Source organism: Lampetra fluviatilis, chromosome 9 (assembly GCF_964198595.1).
Source record: "Lampetra fluviatilis chromosome 9, kcLamFluv1.1, whole genome shotgun sequence".
NCBI lineage: Eukaryota > Metazoa > Chordata > Hyperoartia > Petromyzontiformes > Petromyzontidae > Lampetra > Lampetra fluviatilis.
Genome location: NC_136283.1, coordinates 384,781 through 407,369, shown reverse-complemented (window position 1 = coordinate 407,369; position 22,589 = coordinate 384,781). Strand labels below are relative to the sequence as shown.

The window sequence follows — 22,589 nt, the reverse complement described above, 5'->3', positions numbered from 1 at the left end:
CTGGGACTGGTTGGTGCTGCTGCTCGTCGTCGTGGTGCTGCTGCTTGTAGTATTGAGTAGTACTGCTGCTAGTGCTGGTGGTACTGCTAGTGGCACTGTTGCCGCTCGTGGTGGTGTTGCTGCTTGTAGTACTGCTGACACCGATGGTACTACTGCTGCTAATAGTGGGCACTGCTGCTGCTATTACTGCTGATGCTATTGGTGCTGCTGCCGATACTGGTGATTATGCTGCTGGCAGTGGTGTTGCTGCTGAAACTGCTACAGCTAGTGGTGGCAGTAGTACTGCTGATGCTTGTGGTAGTGATACCGCAGCTGCTCGTGGTGGTGGTGGTGGTGATATTGCTCTGCTAATGGTACTGCTGCTGCAACTCGTGGTGCAGCTGCTGCTAGTGGTACTGTTGATGATGGTGCTGCTGATGCTAGAGGTGGTGCTGCTGCTAGTGGTACTGTTGATGATGGTGCTGCTGATGCTAGAGGTGGTGCTGCTGCTAGTGGTACTGTTGATGATGGTGCTGCTGATGCTAGAGGTGGTGCTGCTGCTAGTGGTACTGTTGATGATGGTGCTGCTGATGCTAGAGGTGGTGCTGCTGCTAGTGGTACTGTTGATGATGGTGCTGCTGATGCTAGAGGTGGTGCTGCTGCTAGTGGTACTGTTGATGATGGTGCTGCTGATGCTAGAGGTGGTGCTGCTGCTAGTGGTACTGTTGATGATGGTGCTGCTGATGCTAGAGGTGGTGCTGCTGCTGGTGGTACTGTTGATGATGGTGCTGCTGCTGGTGAATATGCTGCTACTCATGGTGGTGATGCTTTTGCTACTGGTGGTTGATATGACGCTCCCCTATCGTTATTTAACACTTCTTGTTGGCTGTCTTTCTACAAATAATATTTGAGCATGGAAGTCAGTCGTTTGGAAACATACGGTGTTATTAAATGGCAGGCTGTCGGGGGAAAAAAAGGAAACTGATACGGTGAAAATAATTAAGAGAGTCGCGCGCAATTGAATGAAAATAATTGTGTAAAATATCGTGTAATGAGATTGAGATTTGTAAAATGTTGGAAATCGAGCTCTGATACTCGTGATGGAGGAGTCTGGCTACGGATGCTCCTTGCAGCAGTAGCACGAGGAGCGGCAGCTGACAGCCGCCTTGAGATGCACGCTCGCCACTTGTGACGTGCGTTGTGTGTATTGTATATGATGTATGTGGGCTGTACAGTATATATGTATGAAGATATATTTTTTATGGGTAGCGATGGCACAGCGGTTAGCGTGCTGTGCTACGAACCCCGGCCATCTGATTTCAATATCCGCTCTTGGCCAAAATCGGTGACGAATCACCTGGGTCGGTCCTGGCCTCCCCTTATCTACTACACCTCTACTCAGCCTTAAATGAATACCAGGTACTGTGTGCAAACATCAGCATTGGAGAGACAAAGGCGGCTGGCTGGGCGTCGCGGTGTTGAGCACCCCCTCGTGTGCCATGCCGGCCCTAATATGTGCTCGCTGAGAGTACTTGCCCCGACATTCTGTAAAGGCTCTACTGGGGATCTTTGTGTATATCTAGATTATTTCTCACTGAATTCCATCCACGTGGGTGACGTTGCACCTCTCCCCACCCCGCCCGCCCTCCCTATCTTGTTGCTGTGGTGTCCACGGCGCTCACTCGCGGCTGGACTGCGCGTCCCATGTCAGTCAGGGTAGAGCAGAAAATGAGCAATTTATCTCTCTCGTGCTATTCCTCTACCACCGACACCACCACCGCCCCCTTCTTCCCGATAAGTCTTCAAGGTGGTGCTCCTCCATTGGCACTTGTTACCGTTGATTGAAAGAGACTCTGCGATCGTGGTGCGGCTGTTATGTGGAGCAGACTGTAAATGTATTTTCATTCCCATTTTTACAATGCAATGCGAGATGCCTGATGAAAATCAGAGACAACCCGATCGCTTTATTTTCGGTCGGGCGACAGCTCGTTGAGATAAAAAAAACACCGTCTCTGTCTCTCTCGCAGGGGAGACCTGGCTGACTGATAGCCTCCTTTGTTGCGCGTTGCAACCACGCGGTTGGGAATATTAACACGATCCACAGGCGAAACAGAGAAGATCATATCGGCTCTGACGTGTTTGCAACAAACGGCCCGCACCGTAGCCACAATTTACCTAACTTTGAATAAGCGTATTAAAAAAATATCTTCATATGAATGTATTTGTCACTTAGCCGATAGCAGATTGTCAAGTTTAATTATGTGGTCCGTAAGCAATGTAGTGAATTGACCAAGTTGAGCAGCGTGGTTGGCATCATGTGCCCTTGGTCAAGGATATACATGGGGAGGGGGGGCTGCACTATTCTCCGTTCCCCCCCCCGCCCTCTTTGTAGCCCGGCACCGGAGTCACTCCTGCCCACGCGGCTCTGTGCAGTTGCACAGCCTGCACACTGGGGCTGAGCGATGCATCGCCACACAATAAGCAAATCATGCGAGTAACATTGCGGTAGCCATGATGGGTCAAGCAAGCACAACAGTGATAACAATGCTCCCATGGAAGCGAGCCTCCATGAACAGCAGCGAGTATGGACACAGATGGAATGAGATCACTAAATATAGGATGGGGGCGGGGAGGTGGGGGCTGGGGGACACCCATGTGCACATTCTCGGTGTCAGACTCCACGAGTGGGATCGTCTTCGTTTGACTGATGTTGATGTAGAGCAACAATTATAAGTTTACATCGAGGTGGTTGAACCAGATCATTGTCAGGGGTATGACGGAGTGATTAATCATTGCTGTAATGATTCCTCCTGATTCGTATTTGTGAATGTGGAACTGAGTCGTGATACGTTCCATGGTTGGTGACCGCAGTCAAACACTGACCAGATATTTTTTAAAATTCTCATTTGTGCATCAATATTCACATCTGCCGCCACGGTTCATGCAAATGTGGTTTAGAGCTGCTGCTTCCCATACGCCTCCCGGAAGATCGACGCCTGGAATCTTCTGTGTTGGGTTTTTCAGGAGGTGTTTGGGACTTTTTTTATGAATTCCATTTGGCTTTCAAAACATCATAAGGGCTAAAGTTCCACTCTTGAAGTTTGAGCGCGTGAGTTGAAAAGGGGCTTGCGTGACGTCATGCGGTTGCGACTGTAAGAGAGATCATGCAAATGCTGTGCAAGCTGTCAGAAGGAAGGAAGTGATGGCCTCTTGATGCTGAATTTGGGTGCGTTTCTAGCCACACCCTGGGCAGCTTCCTTTGAATGGGGGGGGGGGGGAGAAACTTACAGTGGCGGTGGAGAAGGGGACTTTTGTTCATGAGAGGGGCACAATCTCACCCGGTCCTCCGCAGGGAATCACCGCTGCCTGCAAATGCAATGAGCGACGAGTTCGCTCTGACCACGAAAACACTCCACCACCATTTAACCACCCACCATCCACCACTCAACCACCCCACCACTGCACCACTCAGACACTCTCTCACTCCATCACTGACGCTTAACGCAATGCATATCCGAGGTTCCTTCACCTTTTTATTTTTGCATATAAAAAAATAAGGAATGCAAATACAGGACAATTATTTACTTAACCGAGTTCATTTTAAACAATACCGTTACGGACTTTTAATGGAAAACTCGTGAACCAGGTTACAAGACTCATTAGGAATTATGGCAAGTTTCTACTTTTTCTGCTATTATTGCGTGTTGCGTACCCAGTACATTGTGGCAGGACAGCAGAAAGAAGAATCAGAATCTAGTTCCATAAAGTAGCTTTCCTCATATAACAAAACTGCGTTGGCATTGCAGGGTTAAATTTACCCGGCTAATTAATGATGGCTCACCACCAGAATGCATCACAGTTCTTGGTGAATTGGCCCTCACTAGACTGGAGCATTGGTTCTCAACCAGAGGTACGCAGACCGCTTGGTTGAGAACCACTGGACTGGGGCTTCTCCACGCAACTGCATCAGTGGGGCGTGTGCGTCACGGGGGAAGAGGAAGGTCATATGTGCAAACCTGTATGATGGATCATATGTGCAGTTTCCTTTCTCTGCTTTTTTAAACACCAGTTTGAAACACTTGGGTCTCATCAGCAGTGTCAAATCCTGCGATGAGTGTACGGTCCTGACAGAGTCAACATCGGGCAGTGAATATCCGCTAGATGAAGCTTTTCTCAGTTCGGACCTCGGTGGACAATTTAGGGTCCAAACACCTGGCTCCCCCCCCTCCCCCTCCTCTTGCCTTATCTAATATCTTGTTACGAGCAGCTCTTGTCCACTCCAGCAAATTGTTTCTTGCTGTGGCTGTCCTAGCTGATGACGGAGGCTTGTGTTGCTTCCGAAACGTCGTGATTTAATGTAGTTATTTTTTTTCACCTACGTGACTTTACCGAAATAACCAAAGAGTACCTAATGGGGGTTGAGGCTGGGCTAAAGTCTAGTTTATATGACTCAAGGTTGCCCGACGTACTGCTAATGCTGCACCGAAAACGTTGGTTTTGAACAAAAATCGACAAAATCAATGGAAATCTTTACTTAAAGTGATGGCGCCCCTCTGTCGTACCTCAGCAATTCCAGCCTGCACTTTGTTACCGCCTCGAATTCGTCTTTGATGAGCCCGTCAATGATGCTGGTAAATTTGGTGGTGGTGATGATGATGCTGATGATGATTGCGGTTTGGCCTCTCGATTTAACCATCTCACATTATTATATAATTATTATTATTATTTGGGATTGAGAACTCGGAGCGCTCGTCGTTCTCTTGAGTTGGATGCGAACGTGAACCCCTCGCGCAGCGGGACGGGGGAAATGTGTCGTTTTGCGGCGATGCGTTAAAGAACAAAACGAACCCCGCACGTGGCGACGTTTTATTTGACACAGAGGAACGTTTTAAAAACACCGCACAGTGGCGACGGCGACACGCCCAGTCCCATCCGGTATCCGTGTCATCATCGCCGCCAAACCTGGCCAGCTCACCTGGCCGTCTCATTGTTTTGATTAAATATCCCGACTCGGCCTCCTCTCATATGAGCCCCCCCCCCCCTGTGCCCACCACAACCTCGCCCCATTAGGCTCTTGTGGATGCTCATCGCTCTCCGAGCTGCTCCTGCTGCTGCTGCAAACCCCTCTGGGAGCCCTGCGAGATTGAGAGAAATCAGCTGCAGGCAGAACTCCCTCCTACTCCTCCTCCCCGTCGCAATCACCTCTCTGCGTCACTCCCCTTGCAGGGAATAATGAAGGCAGGATGTGAATGAGTAGAACGAGTGAAGGTGGACGGTGACCAGACGCTGCTCCCCGACTCGGCGGCGCAATCCAAACACCGGAGGATTTTGCAGGCGTGGAGTGGACGTCAACTCGACAGTCCACCAGCCGGGATCGCCCCCTGTGGGATTGATCGACTGAAAATAAGAATAAGAAGATAGAAAGACTGAAACAAGTTCGAGACTGAGCCGACAGTCGAGGAGTTCTGTGGCCGTCGCGAACGAGGAATGGGACCGATGCTGGCAAGGACCCAACCCCTCGGGTCTGACCTCTCGTGAGCACGTCGAGGCTTGCGGAGACCTGCAACGTCGTCCGTGGTGTCGGCGGCGGCGGTGGCTGCGGGGTTCGGCGAAGCTCGCATTGCAGCTGGCCGGGGGAGCGCCGCTCTCGCTATGACGGGTCGCTGGGCCCGCCGCCAACGCCGGCCTGGCGCCATGGTCACCTAGAGTGGCGGATGGCGCTCGGCGGCAGTTGTTTGGCCGGCGTGGCGCGGTGAGTGGCGTGGTTGGGCATTGCGAGCCCTTTGCCGGCATCGTGGCGTTCGGCGCGGTGGTGGGGCCAGTGGAGTAGTAAGTTGTATGGTAAGCAGTGTGGGTGGCTTGGTAAGCTGTACGGAAGGCGGGTTGGTGAGCGCTACGATAGTGTGATGAGCGGCTAGTTGTGTGGCGGTAGGGCGAGCTACGCTTTTCTGAGTGGCTTGTGGCAAGTGGTGTGGTGAGTGGTGTGGTCAGCAGTTGTGGTGAGAGGGAGCAGGTGAGTGGCGCAGTGAGCAGTGTGGGAGTTATGCTAAGGCCACGCCAGGCACGTGCAGTAGAGCAAGCTTTAGGCCCTCTTATCTCAGAAGCCATCCTGATTCCCTCACCCAACAACCCCCTCTCATTCAGCTGATTGCTCACGTGTTGGGGTTGTTTTTCGAAGCCCTGTTTTGACCATCTGTGATGCCTCAAGAGGTGAAAGGAGCTACGGTGATGCAAATGAAAACCCACGAACAGCCATTGCTCTCGCAGCTTCCACTGCACACATTATAGGAAAAGGAGATTTTAAAATAATTATAAAAACTGCAAGCAAAGCAAGATTTTTTTTTTTAAACCTTGCTCTGGCCATGTGAGAATATTTTTAAAATGACATGTAAATGGCAGCGAAAATATTACTTCTATTAAATCCAAACATTACGACTTAACAGGATCTGCCCACTGACTACTACTGATTAGCACGGATGGCTACATACGGTCCGAAAGAAGTTCAACATATATAAATGCAAGTTAATAATTGATTTAGGAATGATATTTTTGGCTGGGAACTGGTGGAAGAAATTCAAAAGGCTGCCAGGCATCGCATCTTTCTGGTTATGCACATTGGAGGCCTCTGTCGCCGTTCTGCCACTGACGAGCTGTGGATGTGAAACTTGACTTTGCTGGATAAGCAGTATACGAACTTAGCTCGATGGAGAAAAAAGTTTAGATTTTTGTAACAAAAAGATTACTCAGCCTTACTTGACAGGGAAATAATAATATTATTATGTTTTTTCGAAACGTTCTTGAAAAGTTGCTTGATGGTGGCGTTGTCGGTGGATTGATTTGTCGCCGTTGTCCCACTATGCTGCAACAGCATGGAGGCTAATCATAAGGTGGCTGAAATTGGAAATGCAGCAAATACAAATTGCCCACAAACGTGGATTGGTTCGATCACAGGTTATTAAATATTGTGAAATAATAACTGTCATTATTATCGCAGTCGGAATTGTGAGTCTGTTCATTTGGGGGTGGGGGGGGGGAAACAAACAACCCAAAACACTGGCTGCTCCCATGCGATTCTAAATCTATAAAAGTGAGGAGTAAGGAAATGCGCTTTCTCTAGCACAGTGGTGTGAAGAGCGATCTCCCCCTTCAAAGTGTCTCATCTCCATCCCGCGTACGCACACTTGGAAAACCCATAAAAGCAAACCTTCAAAAATTTCTCAACTTTTTTTTGTCTCGGTTGCGAGAGCCATCATTATCACCTGGGTCATAACTACGAACCTATTACCAGCGTCCCAGACGGATTGAACGGGCAAGCCTCATGGCGGCCACGATGGTGCCGTCGCCGGTCAGCCCGTGGCTGTGCCGCGGGCCAGACCTCCGGCGCATGGTCGCGCTGCTCCTCGTGTTCAGCGTGCTGTCGCTGGCGCTGCTGGCGTACTACGTGTCGAGCGGCGGCAAGGCGACGCCCGTGTCGCCCAGCCCGCCGGCGCTTCGCCAAGTGGCCGCTCGCGGCTCCCCGGTGGCGCCGGGGGCCGGCGGGGACGAGTGGGCGACCGCGGCGCGCAGCGCTGACGCCTGGGGGAGGATGGAGTTGCGGCCGTTGAGGCCCTGCCTGGTCGCCACGTCCACGGAGCAAGAGGACGACGAGGAGGAGGAGGAGCGGGACAGAGGGGAGCAGGAGCAGGAGGAAGACGGGGACCCGGACGTGGAAAGCGGCACGGCGAAGCACGCGGAAGATGGGGAAAAGAAGGGAGAGGGGAGCAGGGAGAGCAGAGCGCGGACGGAGGGCAGAGATGGGGACGAGGTGAGGAGGCACCCGAGAGATGGGGAGAACGGCGCGGAGCAGAGGGAGGCGTACCGGGTGGTGACGGGCAAGGCGAAGCTGCGGGGGAGAAGCCCAAGCGTCCCCACTCCCTCCCAGGTCCCCGAGCGGCCCGCTGTGCCAAGGGGAGTGCAGCATCACCCGGCTGGGCCATCTCCACTGCAGCTGCAGCAGGTACCAGGGGCTGCCACTGATTTTTGTTTCTAATTCTCAAATAATTGTAGCGGAGCGGTTGATCCTGTGAAACTGGTGACCTAAGTTGGAGTCCTGGCCCTTGTTCACACCGATGGTGAGTGGTTTATTAGAACTGCACTGAGCACCGTGGTGAAGTATGTTGAAGCAACGCCCCATCGCCGGCACAGCATGGAAAACTATTCAGCATAGGGATGCACGTTTTTAATCTAGTACATTATAATTGATCTGCATAACTGCGATGTTAAAGTCAAGTGCAATATAATGCCCTTTATCCAGGAAAGTTCCACTCTCAAGACAGTCTTTCAAGAGGGTCCTGTAATGGGATGTTTGGCCAATTCCATTTATGATAGTTTGGCATGTGGGAGAGGAAACCTACCATGCATACAAGGGGTTACACGCAAAGCTCTGCACAGATAGATTAAATAATCCATTGCTATCTTTTGGTTACCTTGAAAAGTTTTCATCCTGCTTTCATGATGAGGTCCAGTTCTGATAACCATATTTTCAGTTGAAATAATCGCTCATCATGAGAGATGGTACATTAACTTGCGATTATTTATTTCATGATTACCGAGGCAGCGTTGAAACTCCCATGCTGCCATCACAAGGTCCGTGAATGTGGTCCATGTATCCGGAAACTCTTCCTAACTAAATCAGCTGGAATGCACCCAATCTCCTCAGACATAGGAAGTTAAGTGGATTTCAGCCTGATTGATGTTTGGATGGGCAGTCACTCATGAATTGGGCAAGGAGCGCCCGCTAAAGTTGCTCCCCGGCTTTGCGATCCGCGTGGAGCCGTGTTCGGGCTGCGGCTGAGCGGGCTGTGCCGTGCGGTGCAGGACGGCACGGTGTGGCGCACAGAGCCCGTTGTGCTGCTCTTCCTGGAGAGCCACTACTCGCCCGCCGGGCAGGAGATCGTCGCCGTGCTGGAGGCCGGACGCTTCCGCTACCAGGCTGAGACAGCGGCCACGGGCCTCAAGGTGAGGGGCGGCTGGCATCGCTGAGGCTGCAGGGGCTCCGTCGTGGAGGTCGCAAATTACTCGGTGACTCGTAGAACGACGAACCGGGTGGACATTCTGTGATAAATACATCGCCTTGCTCTTGTCCACATCCTTTATCTCAAGGGTTGCCACCTATCCTGGCATTCCCAGGACCATGAGCAATGTGTGCAGGTGAGAAACAGCAAAACAACAACTCGCCTTAAGTGAGAACATGATGCAACTAACAATCCGTAAAAACTACGTTGAAAATCTACAAAAAACAAATACCAAACCCGGTCTGCAATGACTGTATCGTCCTGCTTTCTGTGGTAGCTGTACTCGGAAATGTGATTATTTCCATAAAATCGAAGGTTTTGGTTTGCGTAACTTTCGTTACTGTAGTAATAACAATAATGCCGTGTTTGTTTGTCCCTGGTTCCTTAGAAGTGGCAACTCTCACAAGGGCACTGCTGCCAGGGAGATTTTTGTTTTTGCGTAGAAAATATGCGGGCACGGCTTAATGTGTCATTCAATAATTTGTTGCTGGGAGACTGGGTCAGGCACCTGAATAGTCACCATGGGGAGCCCATTGAATGAACCACAAGCGCTTGGAGACGACCACCGAAGGATGATCGACTCAGAGACCGTCCGTGTAGGCCACACAAAGCGTGGACTCAAAGCCAATAATTAACTGACGAGAGTGGGGGAGAGGAGGGTGTGAGAGGGGGGACAAGGTGGGAGGGGTGGGGGGACCTCGAGCGGGGAACTGAGTTGTGGCAGTGAGAGTGTCCGCCGTGCTGGATGTGACCCCTGACCCGCCGGGCCACTCGGCGTGCTTGTGAAGGGCGACCTGCCGACGCTCACGAGGAGGGACGGTGCCGGGCGCTTTGCGGCTGTCGTGTTTGAGAACGTGCACCGCTACGCCGCCATGGACGCGTGGAACCGTGAGCTGCTCGACCGCTACTGCCTCGAATTCGCCGTCGGCATTGTGGCCTTCCTCAGGGTGAGCGACGGCCGCCTGCTCGCACCCCCTACGAACCCGGCCACCCGACTGACATCTCGCTCGCATATTTGAATTGGTCCTGGACCTCCCCTTGGTCGACTCGGCCTTCAACGACTACCTAGTACAGTGTTTAAACTTCAGCACTCACTCGTGTTTGTCGTGCTGCTCGCTAACGGCACTTGCCTCAACATTCGGTTAAAAGCACTACGGTGGACCCTTGCGTTTGTGTGAATACGTGAACGCACGCACGCGTGTACGACACACACGTACATATGCATGTACATGCAAACAAGTATATGCATACAAATACATACACACATACATATGCCTACACAGGCTGTTGGGTAAGTGCTGTTAATGAGCACCTATGAAGGCCATTATGGTGCACGAGGGGGAGGTGGAGTCAGCATTGTGTCCAGGCCTCCTTCAATGTTGCTTACACATTACACTAGGCACTCGTTTAAGGCTGAGTAGACCTGTATAGGGGGAAGCCCAGAACCGGTTCAGAGCATCATCACTGATGTTAGCGGTGAGAGGAAATCGAATTCGGGCCATGGGGCTCGTAGAGCAGTGTGCTAACCCATGCATAGATGTGACAAACATTCAACAAAGATTCCCCGTGTAGCCTTCACCTGACCATTGAGGCAAGTGTGCTGTTGGCGAGCACCCATCACAGATGTGAGGCGGTTAGGGCTAGCCCTGTTTGCCCAAGCCACGGCCGCCCATGCGCACCATCCAGTCAGATAAATGATCGTGGTTGGAGGACAGCGCTCACAGGGTCGGCCGTGACGTGTGACCTACGGGACGGCGGGCTGATGCCTCTCGCGGGATTTAAGCGCGATGACAGATCTGCCCTCGTGGCTCTCCGTGAAGGTGAAGAGGCAACGGCGTCGAACAATCTGCGCGCAAGAAGCTCTGCTGCCCCGCGGGTTGCATTGCCACATTTGCACTCCTGTGGCTTGTCTTTAACATATCTCGAATGCATCTCTACGTGTCTCTGTGTATCTTTATGGGTCTCCATGTATCTCTACATGTCTCTATGTATCTCTATGGGTCTCTGTGTATCTTTATGGGTATATATGTATCTCTACATGTCTCTATGTATCTCTATGTGTCTTTGTGTATCTGTATGGGTCTCTATGCATCTCTATGTGTCTCTATGCATCTTTATGGGTATATATGTATCTCTACATGTCTCTATGTATCTCTATGTATCTCTATGTGTCTCTGTGTATCTTTATGGGTCTCTATATGTCTCTGTGGGTTTACTGTATGGTTCATAGTTTGCGTTGCATAGCCAGATTTGCAATACTTTGGCTTGTCTTTAATGTATTTCTATGGATCTCTGTGTCTATATGCACATGTGTCTCTTTGTATTGTTATGAGTCCTTATGTGTCTCTTTATGTGTCTATGGGCTTACTATATTTATTCCATATATATGCGATCTAACCCAAACAACTTGCATTATGGATAATATTGGTCACAAAAGCCGACGTGTTAAACATATATTCCATAGTTTGGGCTTCTTATCCACAATCGGACGATGCTGGCTTGTGTATAAAATTTTCCATTTATGAAGGAGATGCGTGTATTGATGCTCCGGTGCGGTTGATGGTTTCACGACCGTGTTCATCGAATGTCAAAGGAAGGAGGTGTGATGTTTTAGACTAAAAAGGAGGTTTTTACTCTGACCAAGCAACCCAAATTCTGGATCATCCCGTAAACCACTGTGAAGCCTTCTCGTGGCGAGCAGGCTCCGACATCGGCATTTCGCCATATGCAGGAATAGAATGCTCCCTGTGGTGATTGTGTGTTATTAAAGGAAGCCACCATCCAAAAATCAATCAGCTCAAATCCAGCAAATAATTTGGTGCTGCTGCTGCTTTTAGCCAGTGGTGCAAAAACACAACTTAGCAAGATAACACAACGCGTTTGTCAATAACACTGCGGCCGTGAAAAGAAACGTATATCATCGGTGACGTTCCTGGTAGTGGCCCTTCCTCGCAGCGTGTAGGTCGAGAGGCTGGAGAGATCGAGTCGAGCGGAGCTGGAGATGGTGCTTGTTGCACAATGGGGACTGCTACGATTTACATGAATACAAGGTTTAGAACTGAACAGTTTGTAGACTGGTGTACGGCTACTTATTTTCCTAATCAGTTATGCACCTCAGCTGTGCGTCTAAGGGGGCCCAACACCAGCAGTTTCAAACTTGATTCATGAGAAAAAAAGCCTTTAGAGACACACCCGAGTATACATTTCAACAGAAGACTCATCATCACAATTGTCATAATCATTGCCAGCAGCAACATCAACAGCAGTACAACATGAGAATCATCAGTAGCATGCATAAATAATAAGCAGCAGCTGCAGCAAAAGGTAGCAGCAGAATTAGTTTAAACAGCAGAAGTATTTGCATCATAATAATATCAATAATCATCAGCAGCATCACTCATCATCCCAATCATCATCTTAATCATCATCACCTCAATCATAAGCATCATCAGCAGGAGCATCAGACTGATCGTTAGCAGCATCATAGCAATTATCAGCATCATTTTCATAACGAGCATTATCATCAGCAGTGCGTGCTACGAGTTGCGGCCACGGTAGGATAGTGCTTGGCGAGGCGGAATCAGCTCGCGCCCAGCGGTGCAGCCATTACAGTCACTTAACCCCACGGAGAGGGAGGCCGCTTCATCGCGCGACGCGGCCACCAGAGTGACAGGACCAATGCGCAGCCATTCGGACCAATTTACTTGGCAACTGCTTTGTAGTGGGCGGGAGGCTCACTTACAGAAAGAAGAATCCACGCACGCGCCACTTTCATTAAAAATGTGGCGTTCGGTGCCCGGCGGCTCAGTAAGATTAGCATCTTTCTTTGCCGCTGTTTGTCGCCGTTGTTGTTTTGTGTGAAGTCGCGAATAACGCGTGGCGAAGTGGGGTTGTCGGCTCGTCGGGAGAGACGAGAAAAGAAAGTAATCAGGGCCGCAAAATAGGAGCGACAGAAAACAAACGTGGAGGCCATCGAATCGGGTGGCTGCGGCGGGCCTAACGGTACCGGGAGTGGAGCGATGGAGTGAGCCAATTAATGCGCCAGGACTCTGTCAGTGGCCTGACGAGCAATTACTTCCCCGTGGCTTGGAAGACACCTTCAGCAAGCCGGCCAATTAAAGCCGCGTTCACACGCAAAAAGCCCGTTGCCGGTCTCAAGGATGGATGCATGGTCCTGTTGCTACCACTGTACTGCGTTAACAACAACAATAACAATTATGTCCGCGTCTGTTTATATCTACAGACACGCGGGCAGTAATATTGGGGTCTGTGCTCAACAAGCAGACGATATGAACTCGAGTGTTTAGTGGTTATCGTTTGCGTGTCGCATTGTGAGTGTTGTTGTTGTTTTATGCCATGTGTCAGATTGTGGTCTGGGGTATGGAGACCGAGCGGATTCATTTATTAAAATTATTTTTTTGCGATTATTTTTTCTTTTTGTGTGTATTTTTTCTCGTTATTTATGTATTCCTTTTTTATTTGCTAGTGGGGTTTTGTTTTTTGTATTATCTGTGTACGGAACTGGATGAATAATGTGCAGCGTTGTGGGATGCAATTGCATGAATGACGCTCTATAAAATGAAATGAGTATTATTATTTGTTTATGTCTGGTGGTATATTGGTAAGGACACAAAGCACAATTCTGTGAGCTCATACCCACAGGGTTTCATCCAGGTGCTCTTTTTCCTCCAACATGTAAACACTCATTCATTGGCAGGTAACACCTTCGTATACAGAGGACCATGAAGCTTGGATGGGGGGGGGTGTTCAGATTTGGCACCGGCTTGCCACCTGGCCGCTACTGCTGCTGCTTGCCTTCCCGTTGTGGTTCCTCCTCGCGCCTCTGAATGGTTCTCTCTCTTCGAGAGCGAGCGAGCACCAGTTCCCATTGTTCTGAAGTTCCAAGAGGAAGCTGGGCGTGTCTTTGTCCCTGATGGAGGTCTGAATAATGGTGTAGCGTGGTTGGGATGAGCCCTTGTGTAGGGAAGAAAATTGGCCTCCCCTATCCAATTCACTCCTCCCAAATGCACACACATTCATAGCCCAGTGGATGGATCCTTTCGGCCCGTGGATCCTGGTGCAGTTGCCCTGCCTGCACACAAGGGATGAACGATTAATCGATTTGAAATCGAAATCGCAATTTGAAGCAATGCGATTAGCAAATCGCAAAGGCTGCGATTTTTTGCGATTTGAAAAGTCCTATTACTTTATTTTTGGAATTGTTTGGTTTGTTATTATTATAATTTTATTTATTTAATTTAACAATTGTTTAATGTTCGATTGTTCTATTTCAATTACAACATTTTAATAAATACATGTCGGAAGCAATTAATATTTTTTAAGTTCTCATCCTTGCATTAGAATATATAGAGCAGTTCATATTTTGATGGTATCATGTGGTAATGCTCCATCACATGTTTTAAATCTATTACACAGTGAATTTTGAACTGAAGCTTGACTTTAAAAAATGTAATCGCAAATGAAATTGCAATATCTGTCAGAAAAATCGCAATTAGATATTTTCCCCAAATTGTTCAGCCCTACTGCACACTCGATAACTACGCAACTGGTCCCAAAATTCTGGCGAATGTCACACTGGGACTGAAACCGGTGGGATATTAGACTGCATCATCCTCCTTGTCCATATCAGGTCAGAACTTTAAATTGCAGAACGCTTTCCATTAATGAATCATCGTCTAGTCACTTAGTGTGTCATCAACAGTGATTGATCTTTGGGAGGACTGGCTCCCTGCATTGAAATATGGACATTCAACTATTGCCTCAGGGTTGCAAACATAGATGACGATATGAACATGCAGCTCTGGAGATTTGTGGCTCAGTGGTTCGCTCACTGCGCTATGAACCCAGAAACATGAATTCTATCCTCGACCACAGCTCTCATCAGTGGCAAGTGATATCTGAACCGGTCCAGCACTGTTCTCTCTAGCAACTGACTCTGAACCATAGTCAAGCAACCCCCACAGCATGGGAGATGGCCCTCTTTCAGCAAATGGCTGGACTGTGAATCATTGTCATTATGTCGTGCTCAAAACCTCCATACAGCCTTACCAGGCTGTTGGTGAAAGTGCCATTAGCAAGCACCTGTAATAAGACTCTTTGAGACGACTTCTGGAATCAGCCTTTTATTCACTTCGTGTTACATCTACTTCACGCTGCTGATAGACAACGTGAAGGGGCAGATAGACCGAGAGAGACGCACTGCCACGTGGCAACTCGGAGCCCCGCTCTCGCGTGGCTCCTTCCTCCGTTGGTTCCCGTTCTGACCACGTGTCGTTCCTCTCTACCCCTATTTAATCCCCGGGTCACGTGGTATGCTTCAGCCAATCCTCATTAGCCTGCATCGAATCTTCCAGGCTCCCTCGTCAGCTCCCGGGACCACGCCCCTGACTCATCTCCCCATTGGCTGAGGCCAAAGCCAACAGAACCAATTTCCATAGCTGTCACCCTTCCATCACGTCAGGGCCATGCCCCCAGGCTTCCCCCCATTGGCTGTAAACTAGGACCGGCAGAGCCAATCACCATGACAAGGTGTGATACGTCAGTGAGCCGGATATATTCTCAAATTACACACCCATAAAGGCTGGCACGGCAAACAAGGGGGTGGGTGGCCAACACCACGCCTGGCCGCCTTTGTCTTCCCACTGCTGATGTTTGCACAATGCACCAGGTACTCATTTAAGGCTGATTCCACTTAGGAGAGGCCCAATACTTATTCAAATATTCACCGCAGTTATTTGTCACGAGTGGGCATCGAACTCGGGTCGCCGGGTTCGTATCGCATGTAGTGCGCTAACCACTGCGCTACTTCTCCGATACACAACACACACCGACACTTGTGCACCAGAGCGTGCGCGTGCCGGTGTGTTCAGGAATATCGACGTCTATTACGCAGCGCACTTGGAGCCCGACCAACACTGGACGCACAGCCGTCCTCAGCACCGCCCAACCATTTTCGCACGGGATAATTATTTTCTCACGGTTCTTTGGGCAGTGGGCGAGGGTTGAGCGAGCGTTTGATCGAGCTCAAACAAGTTTAGTGAAGAGAGCAAAGTTATTACTATTCAAAGTATTTTTTCTAGCGGCGTCCGATCAGATGTTCTTCGGCGCCATGTGAACACCGGTGAAGTCCAATTAACTTGCTAAATGCCGGCCGTCGAGATCCGGCCCGCGCATCGTTTACAATATGGTAATCTTCTCGCAGTGGGAGCCTTTTTCTTCGGCTCGGCTTGAATATGAAGTGGTGTTAATGTTGTTCAGGGTTTGTCCCCCCACCACTACAGCACTCGCACTCAGCAAGGCGTTCGCAAGCGGAACACAGCTTGCATCGCAATAACAGACAACTCCCCTGAGGAGTCACAGAGCCACCGCCAGAAGAGCTGAGTGCTGGCGGTTGCTCTTTCTTAACCCGGTGACCTTCGCCGCTCTATTTTTCTTATCTGTCACCCACTGAGGACGGAGTTGAGAATACAATCCTTCAGTGAGCTCCTGCTCCCACAACAGGAAAAAATATAACAAAAACTCTAAGTACTGGCTTCCATGCAAGGGGTCTTGTGTGAGTTATGGGTTTTGTGTTCTGTGGCAAAGGGTTACAGAAGATAAACTCCCTCTCCCCCCGCCATCCCAAAAAGCGTTTATTGTGATGATATTCATTTATTTATGGTATTTACAGAGGAGCGAAAGAAAAGGTTGGGCGAGATTAAAGCTTTTCATGTGTGCCTGGAGATTTGAGCCGCAGCAATAGGAGACGCAAACGGCTCCTTCATCGCGGCTCCGCTCTTGATTCCGCTCCGCCGCTGCAGCTCCGCGCGTCTCGCCCCCACGGCCAAGGACTGTGCTCGCATCCCAATGAGCCCCCACCCACCCCACCCATCCCACCCCACCCCACCCACCCCACTCCTCCCACCCCACCCCTCCCACCCCACCCCACCCACCCATCCCATCCCACCCCACCCACCCACCCACCTACCCACCCCACCCACCCAACCACCCCATCCACCCACCCAACCACCCACCCACCTACCCACCCTACCCACCCACCCCATCCACCCACCCAACCACCCACCCCATCCACCCACCCAACCACCCACCCCACAATCTTCTGAGGGAGAAATTTCGGCGACCGCGATGACACAAACACATTGGCTCCGTTCACACGCCATCACCACTCAGACAGGGCGATGATATCGGCTACGTGCTAAGAAGGTCTTTTGAAAAACGAAATATGAATACGCATTTCGACATGTTTTTTACGTGGTTTATTTAGGACAACGCTGCCTCGTGAGGATTTAAATGCATGGGAGGGCTGGACGTAGATTAAAACAATTTGCCTTTTCCGCTTCTGTGGTCTCTAAATCGAAATGCTGTAAACTAAACGATGAGAAATGTAGGAAAGCAGAGAGGGAAAAGCTGCCCACGTCGTTGATGGCCCTTGGGCTACACCCATTTTAAACCTTGAAAACAGTCGGCGTTTAGCAGCTGTCCCCCTGTTTTCCCCCTGATGACGATCGCTTGTGTTGTGATCGAAACATCGTAGTTTTTTGTTTAATTTATTTTTATTCATTTAAACCTATCTACGTGACTTTCCTGAAAGACCCAAAGAATATGAATTTCTGTAGTCACGAAAGCTTTAAGTCAAGATTTGTGATTGCATACTCGGCATCATCATCGTCACTGTGGCCGTGGCTTGTAGGGGGTTTCTCGCCTTTTTAACTGACGAATCGTCCCAGCGCTAATCTTCAGCACGATCCAGTGTGCATCACTGGTCCTGGGCCTCCCCTATGTTGACTTAAATGAGGACCTGGTGCAGTGTGTAAACATCGCCACTGGGAGACAAAGGCGGCTGGGCATGATGCCAGCCACCCACCCCCTCGTGTTCCTCCATGCCAGCCTTAATAGGTGCTCGCTTACAGCTCTTGCCCACAAAGTCCACGAGGGAGATATTTGTCTTTGCAGGCTGGGGAGGGCGGCACTTCCGGTCTGCAGCAGCTCAAGGGCTTCCCGCTGCTGCTCCGAGCCGGCGCCTCGCTGCGCGATGGCGTCGTGAGTGTCGACGCTCCGCTGCTGAGGCTGGCGCGGGGCGGCGCCGCCGAGCGGGGAGCGCTCCCCGGGGCCGACTGGACCCTGTTCTACCCCCAGCCTGGGAGCGCGGCCGGCAACTCGAGCGCCGCGTTCCGGCCACTGCTGCTCGCGCACAGCAACAGAGGTGGGGGGGCGATGTCGATGAGGATGATGATGATGGTAAAGATGATGATTGTGGTACTTTTTGGTGCTGATGGTTGTTAGTATAGGGTAGTGGTTCTCGTATTGATTCTCATATTGACGACGAGGATCAAGACAGCTTTTAAGACGATGAGAAGATGATGACGATAAATAAAAATATATATTTGATGTCGCCATCTCGATGACAACATTGATAATGACTATGATGACACATCGCCAAGCTCGTCTCACCATGACAGCACCACCTGAAACCCCCCCCCCGCCCCCTACCGTGTCGCCCTCTCCGTCAGACGCACGAAACCCAGACAGTGCCAGTGAGGATGGCACCGGGAGGCACGCGGCCGCCGTCTACGGCGCCGGCACAGCTGACGACGGCGCCGTGCGCCGCGTCTTCTTCGGGAACGGCGTCTCCTTCTGGCTGCACAAGCTGCTCTTCCTGGACGCACTGGCGTGGTGCTCACCAGGGCCGGCGTCCTCCGGCGGTGCTGCGGCGCGGACGGCGCGACGCCTTGCGCTCCCGCTCGACCGCTACATCCTCGTGGACGTGGACGACATCTTCGTCGGGAAGGAGGGGACTCGCATGACGCCCGCCGACGTGGAGGTACGGGTGGCGGTGGCGGCGGTGGTGGTGGTGGCAGCGGTGGTGGTGGTGGCGGCGACGGCGGCGGGGGTGGTGGCGGTGGTGGTGGTCCGTCCATCCTATCCTATGGCCGGGGTCCTATGGACATCCAACTCCCCTGAACTTGGCAAAACATTCACCATTGCCAGGCATCGACTCAGCAGATCCTCACCGCTCACCAGTTTATACACTATGGTAGGCAACCGGTCCTATGACACTCAAACAACACCTGCCTGACCATCATCAGTTTTTCACCAATCACCAGCCATCAGCGATCCTGATTCTTCTCGCCAGTTTATCCAACAAGGTGGAAGCCCGCTGAGAGTCGTGGCTTCTGCACATCACACACACGCCCCATCCCAGCGGCACACGCTGCTTATCCTGTGCCTAGTTTGAGCTCACGTCACACACCGGGCTATGACCACAAATAGTCGTGGGTGTCGGGGACCAAAAAGCCAACATTTTGGGTCAAAGGAGGGCATTTGTTTTCGTACTATTGTACATTCACGGTCACAACTTACATATATGCTTCCACATGAGACCTCGTTAATTGAATGTGGTGCAGTGGTCTCGGAGAAATATACATACACACAAAGATGAATACATACAGATTGGCTGATTAGTATTATTATTGAGATACTAATTGGGCTCCTTGTGATTGACCACACACAGAAATTTGTAGATTTTTGCAAACCACAGTCGCGATTTGATTCAAGAGTTGATTTTAAGTGGCCTAGATTTTTCTACCCATCCGTTTGTATTGTTCTCATTTATTTTACATCATGTTGGAAGAGCGTTGTCCTGTCCGCTAATGCGAGTGCACAGCTAGCAGTGCCGTTCGCTAATGCGGCAAAAACCGTAAATTATCGACTCTCACGCGCACGAGTGAATGCGAGTACCGTTGAGTGCAAGAATCAATCCAAGTCAATTAATTCATGCATCGTCAGGTGTCGAGTAGTAAAGAAATTTATCTATCCTGGAAAAGCCTCCGCTGAGTGTATAAAAATAAAAGACATCATTTGGTGATACAGCTGCTGTGTTGGTTGCGGTGTACAAGCAACTCTCTGTCTTAAAATTAGTATAAATAGGCATTGTGTTGGGCAATGGCCCACCTTTATAGGCCTCTTTATCAGGAGAGTTCTGCTCTGTGATGTCTGGCCACTTCCATTCGTGAGTGGTGCGTCTGAGTAAACTGGATTACCGGGAAAAAGAAAACCCCGCATGAGGGGCATGACGCTAACGCCTGGTACAGATGGGTGCCACAAGCCCACGTGCTGTCCTGCCATCTCCTGGCCTCTCACAGCCCAGCGAGTTTGGAAGTTACGTAAATATCTACTCGATTCACCAACCCCTTGCCTCCAATGCTCTGTATCACAAGTGTGACCCACCGTGCCAACATGTCGTATTTCGGGCGACGGCAGTGAATGTGGTCGCCGTGAAGGTGGTTGATGGTGGCGATGGCGTTGGTGGCAGGGTTGATTATTTATGGGCAAGTTGGTGAGTAGTCATTGAATACCACACCATTTATTGTGATGACCCCTTGACCTTGATCGATGAGAATCTGGCCGGGAGGCTCTGGCTTTAGAACATTCCACTCGCAAACAGAAGGTCAAGAGTTTAACTCCCGGTTGGGGAGGTCTGGGGGGCTGGGTGGGAGAGAAGGGGGGAGGGGGGTAGCTCAGTGCATCTCCCTCCAGGGTCAATAAAATGAATACCACTTTTGTGGTGTCCTGTGGTTAGACTCCTTCTCACCATAAGAATGTGGAATTGAATTTTCGCCATTAGCTAAGGGCTGCCAACAGAGATTAGTGCTTCTACATTCTTGGTGAATTAGAGATACACTTGAATGAAAAATATAACCAAAGGCACAGAGTTATCAGTAGAGGATCCTTTCAAAAAGAAAGCTTCACTGACAATATGTTTTTTGTTTTGTAAGGAATAATAATGACACTGCAACAGAGAGTAATATCTGTTGTTTTTTACGAATCGACAAAAGTTAATGTGATTCCCTGCTCAATTGAGCATTGCAGAATTGGTTACTCATCTCCTGTGTACAGCTTTGAGGCAGTGATCGGAAATTCCATATTCCTGTGGCAGGCGAGAGTCTTTTCAGAGGCCAAGCACTTTTTATTTCCCCACAAGGCGGTGCTCATTGATCTCCAAAGGGTGATTGGGCCCAGTCCATCCCCACCCAGGATTTGAACTCTGAACCTTTCGTTTTCGAGGCGGTTCTCACTCTGCCGCTCATCTGCCGAATAGAGCACTGCATTCATACTCCAGTGAGGGACCCTAAATCTCTGCTTGTCAAATTCCAGGGAACTGATTGTAGTCAGGAGTTTCCATGAGACAAATGAGGTCACCGTTATTGTTTTTCCATAAATATAAAATGCGGTCATTTCCACAGGAGACCTGTATAGGGGACGTGCAATGACATTGAGAATCAACGGGGCTGCATTTAAGCCCCGGAAAATATTTTTATTTTTTTCTCCAGAGCACTTGAAGCTGCAAAAGATGGCTTCTGTGCATTCGTATAATTCCCCTCCGCCTTCGATCATTGTGATTCAGCAGGGCTCCACTCTCTACCGCTTAAATGCGAAATTAGTCGGGGAAAAGTGCCTCTTTCGGAGGAGCAATTTGAAGGTGCATAAATGTGGGAAGAGTGCATTTATATGAGAGGGGTGGGGGAGGGTGGTGAGATGGGTGGGTGAGGAAAGAAATGCTGTCAGGTGGAGTTGTAATAATACTTGCTTTTGAGGAAGTCCAATTTACAGTGCAATAAAAGAGGGCTCGCGCCTCAACAAAGTACCTCCTTAATTCGGCTCAGACTGCAGCTTAGTGTCCGCGGGATAATAGCGCTGACGCTTTACTGCCCAGCACTGCACGGCGCTCCAGCCATCATGGCTCTCGCAAAACCCCGCCAATGCCATGTGTGCGCTGATCTCACCGCATTTGCTGGGCGGTCACTTTCGTTGCACTTTGGTCTTACTTTTTTTGTTACATTTCTTCTTTCATTTACCTATTGCAAATTCAGAGGTCGCCGGTTCGAGTCGATCCCCCCACGTGGCGTTTGAAACACTGCCCCCCCCCCCACTGCTGACCTGCTGATCGGCAGATTGCTCTTGGGTTTGGGTACTCCCACGTCACCTGACATCTGTCTCTCTGGGTGAGGGATTGGGGTAAGCAGGGAACATCATGGCTGTACCTTTTCTAGTCATATGGGGCCCTGATTGAGGTGTTGTTGGAGAAAATTTTTAAATCAAACTTTTGGTGAAAATGTGCTACTGGCCCATCAGCATTTGTTGCTTGATTTTGTGCAAAAATGTCTGAAAGCCATTAAATTATGCCTGACCCGACAGCAGCGCACGGCAAATATAACTATCTGGCTGCGTTATTAAGTGCCTCCTCTGCCCACTCGAACACAGCAACGTCTGTGTTTGGTGTGGATGGCCGGTGGCACAGGGTGGGTGGAGAGACAAATACTACCCACCACTCCCACACGGCACTCCTGTAAGGAAGAGGCGCAGCCCTTGCAATTGATTCCTCGCGCCACTGCTGGAGGAATGGCCTGCGCTAGAGGGAGCCCTAAATTGCTCTTAGAGAAGGTGTTTTGGCCTACTCTTTCACGTTGGCCAGATGCCTTGGAAGAGTCGGAAGTACCCACACTTTTCCCCACCACACGCAGCCTGCCGTTCGAACAA

At 50.2% G+C, this 22,589-nt stretch overlaps 1 protein-coding gene across 5 annotated transcripts in view; it reads left to right on the top strand.

The window, feature by feature from the left end:
* LOC144934084 (bifunctional heparan sulfate N-deacetylase/N-sulfotransferase 2-like) overlaps positions 1-22,589 on the top strand; it is a 171,751-nt gene that overhangs the window by 87,755 nt on the left and 61,407 nt on the right. For 2 of the 5 annotated variants that reach the window (XM_078859458.1, XM_078859460.1), the window contains exons 2-7: positions 5,206-5,731; positions 7,276-7,975; positions 8,836-8,976; positions 9,821-9,979; positions 18,006-18,255; positions 18,563-18,873. In XM_078859458.1, the coding sequence (XP_078715584.1) occupies positions 5,694-5,731; positions 7,276-7,975; positions 8,836-8,976; positions 9,821-9,979; positions 18,006-18,255; positions 18,563-18,873 (1,599 nt within the window). In that variant the 5' untranslated portion in view covers positions 5,206-5,693. Of the gene's footprint in view, positions 1-5,049; positions 5,732-7,267; positions 7,976-8,835; positions 8,977-9,820; positions 9,980-18,005; positions 18,256-18,562; positions 18,874-22,589 lie in introns of all 5 variants that reach the window. The other 3 variants (XM_078859457.1, XM_078859459.1, XM_078859461.1) reach the window with 2 other exon arrangements.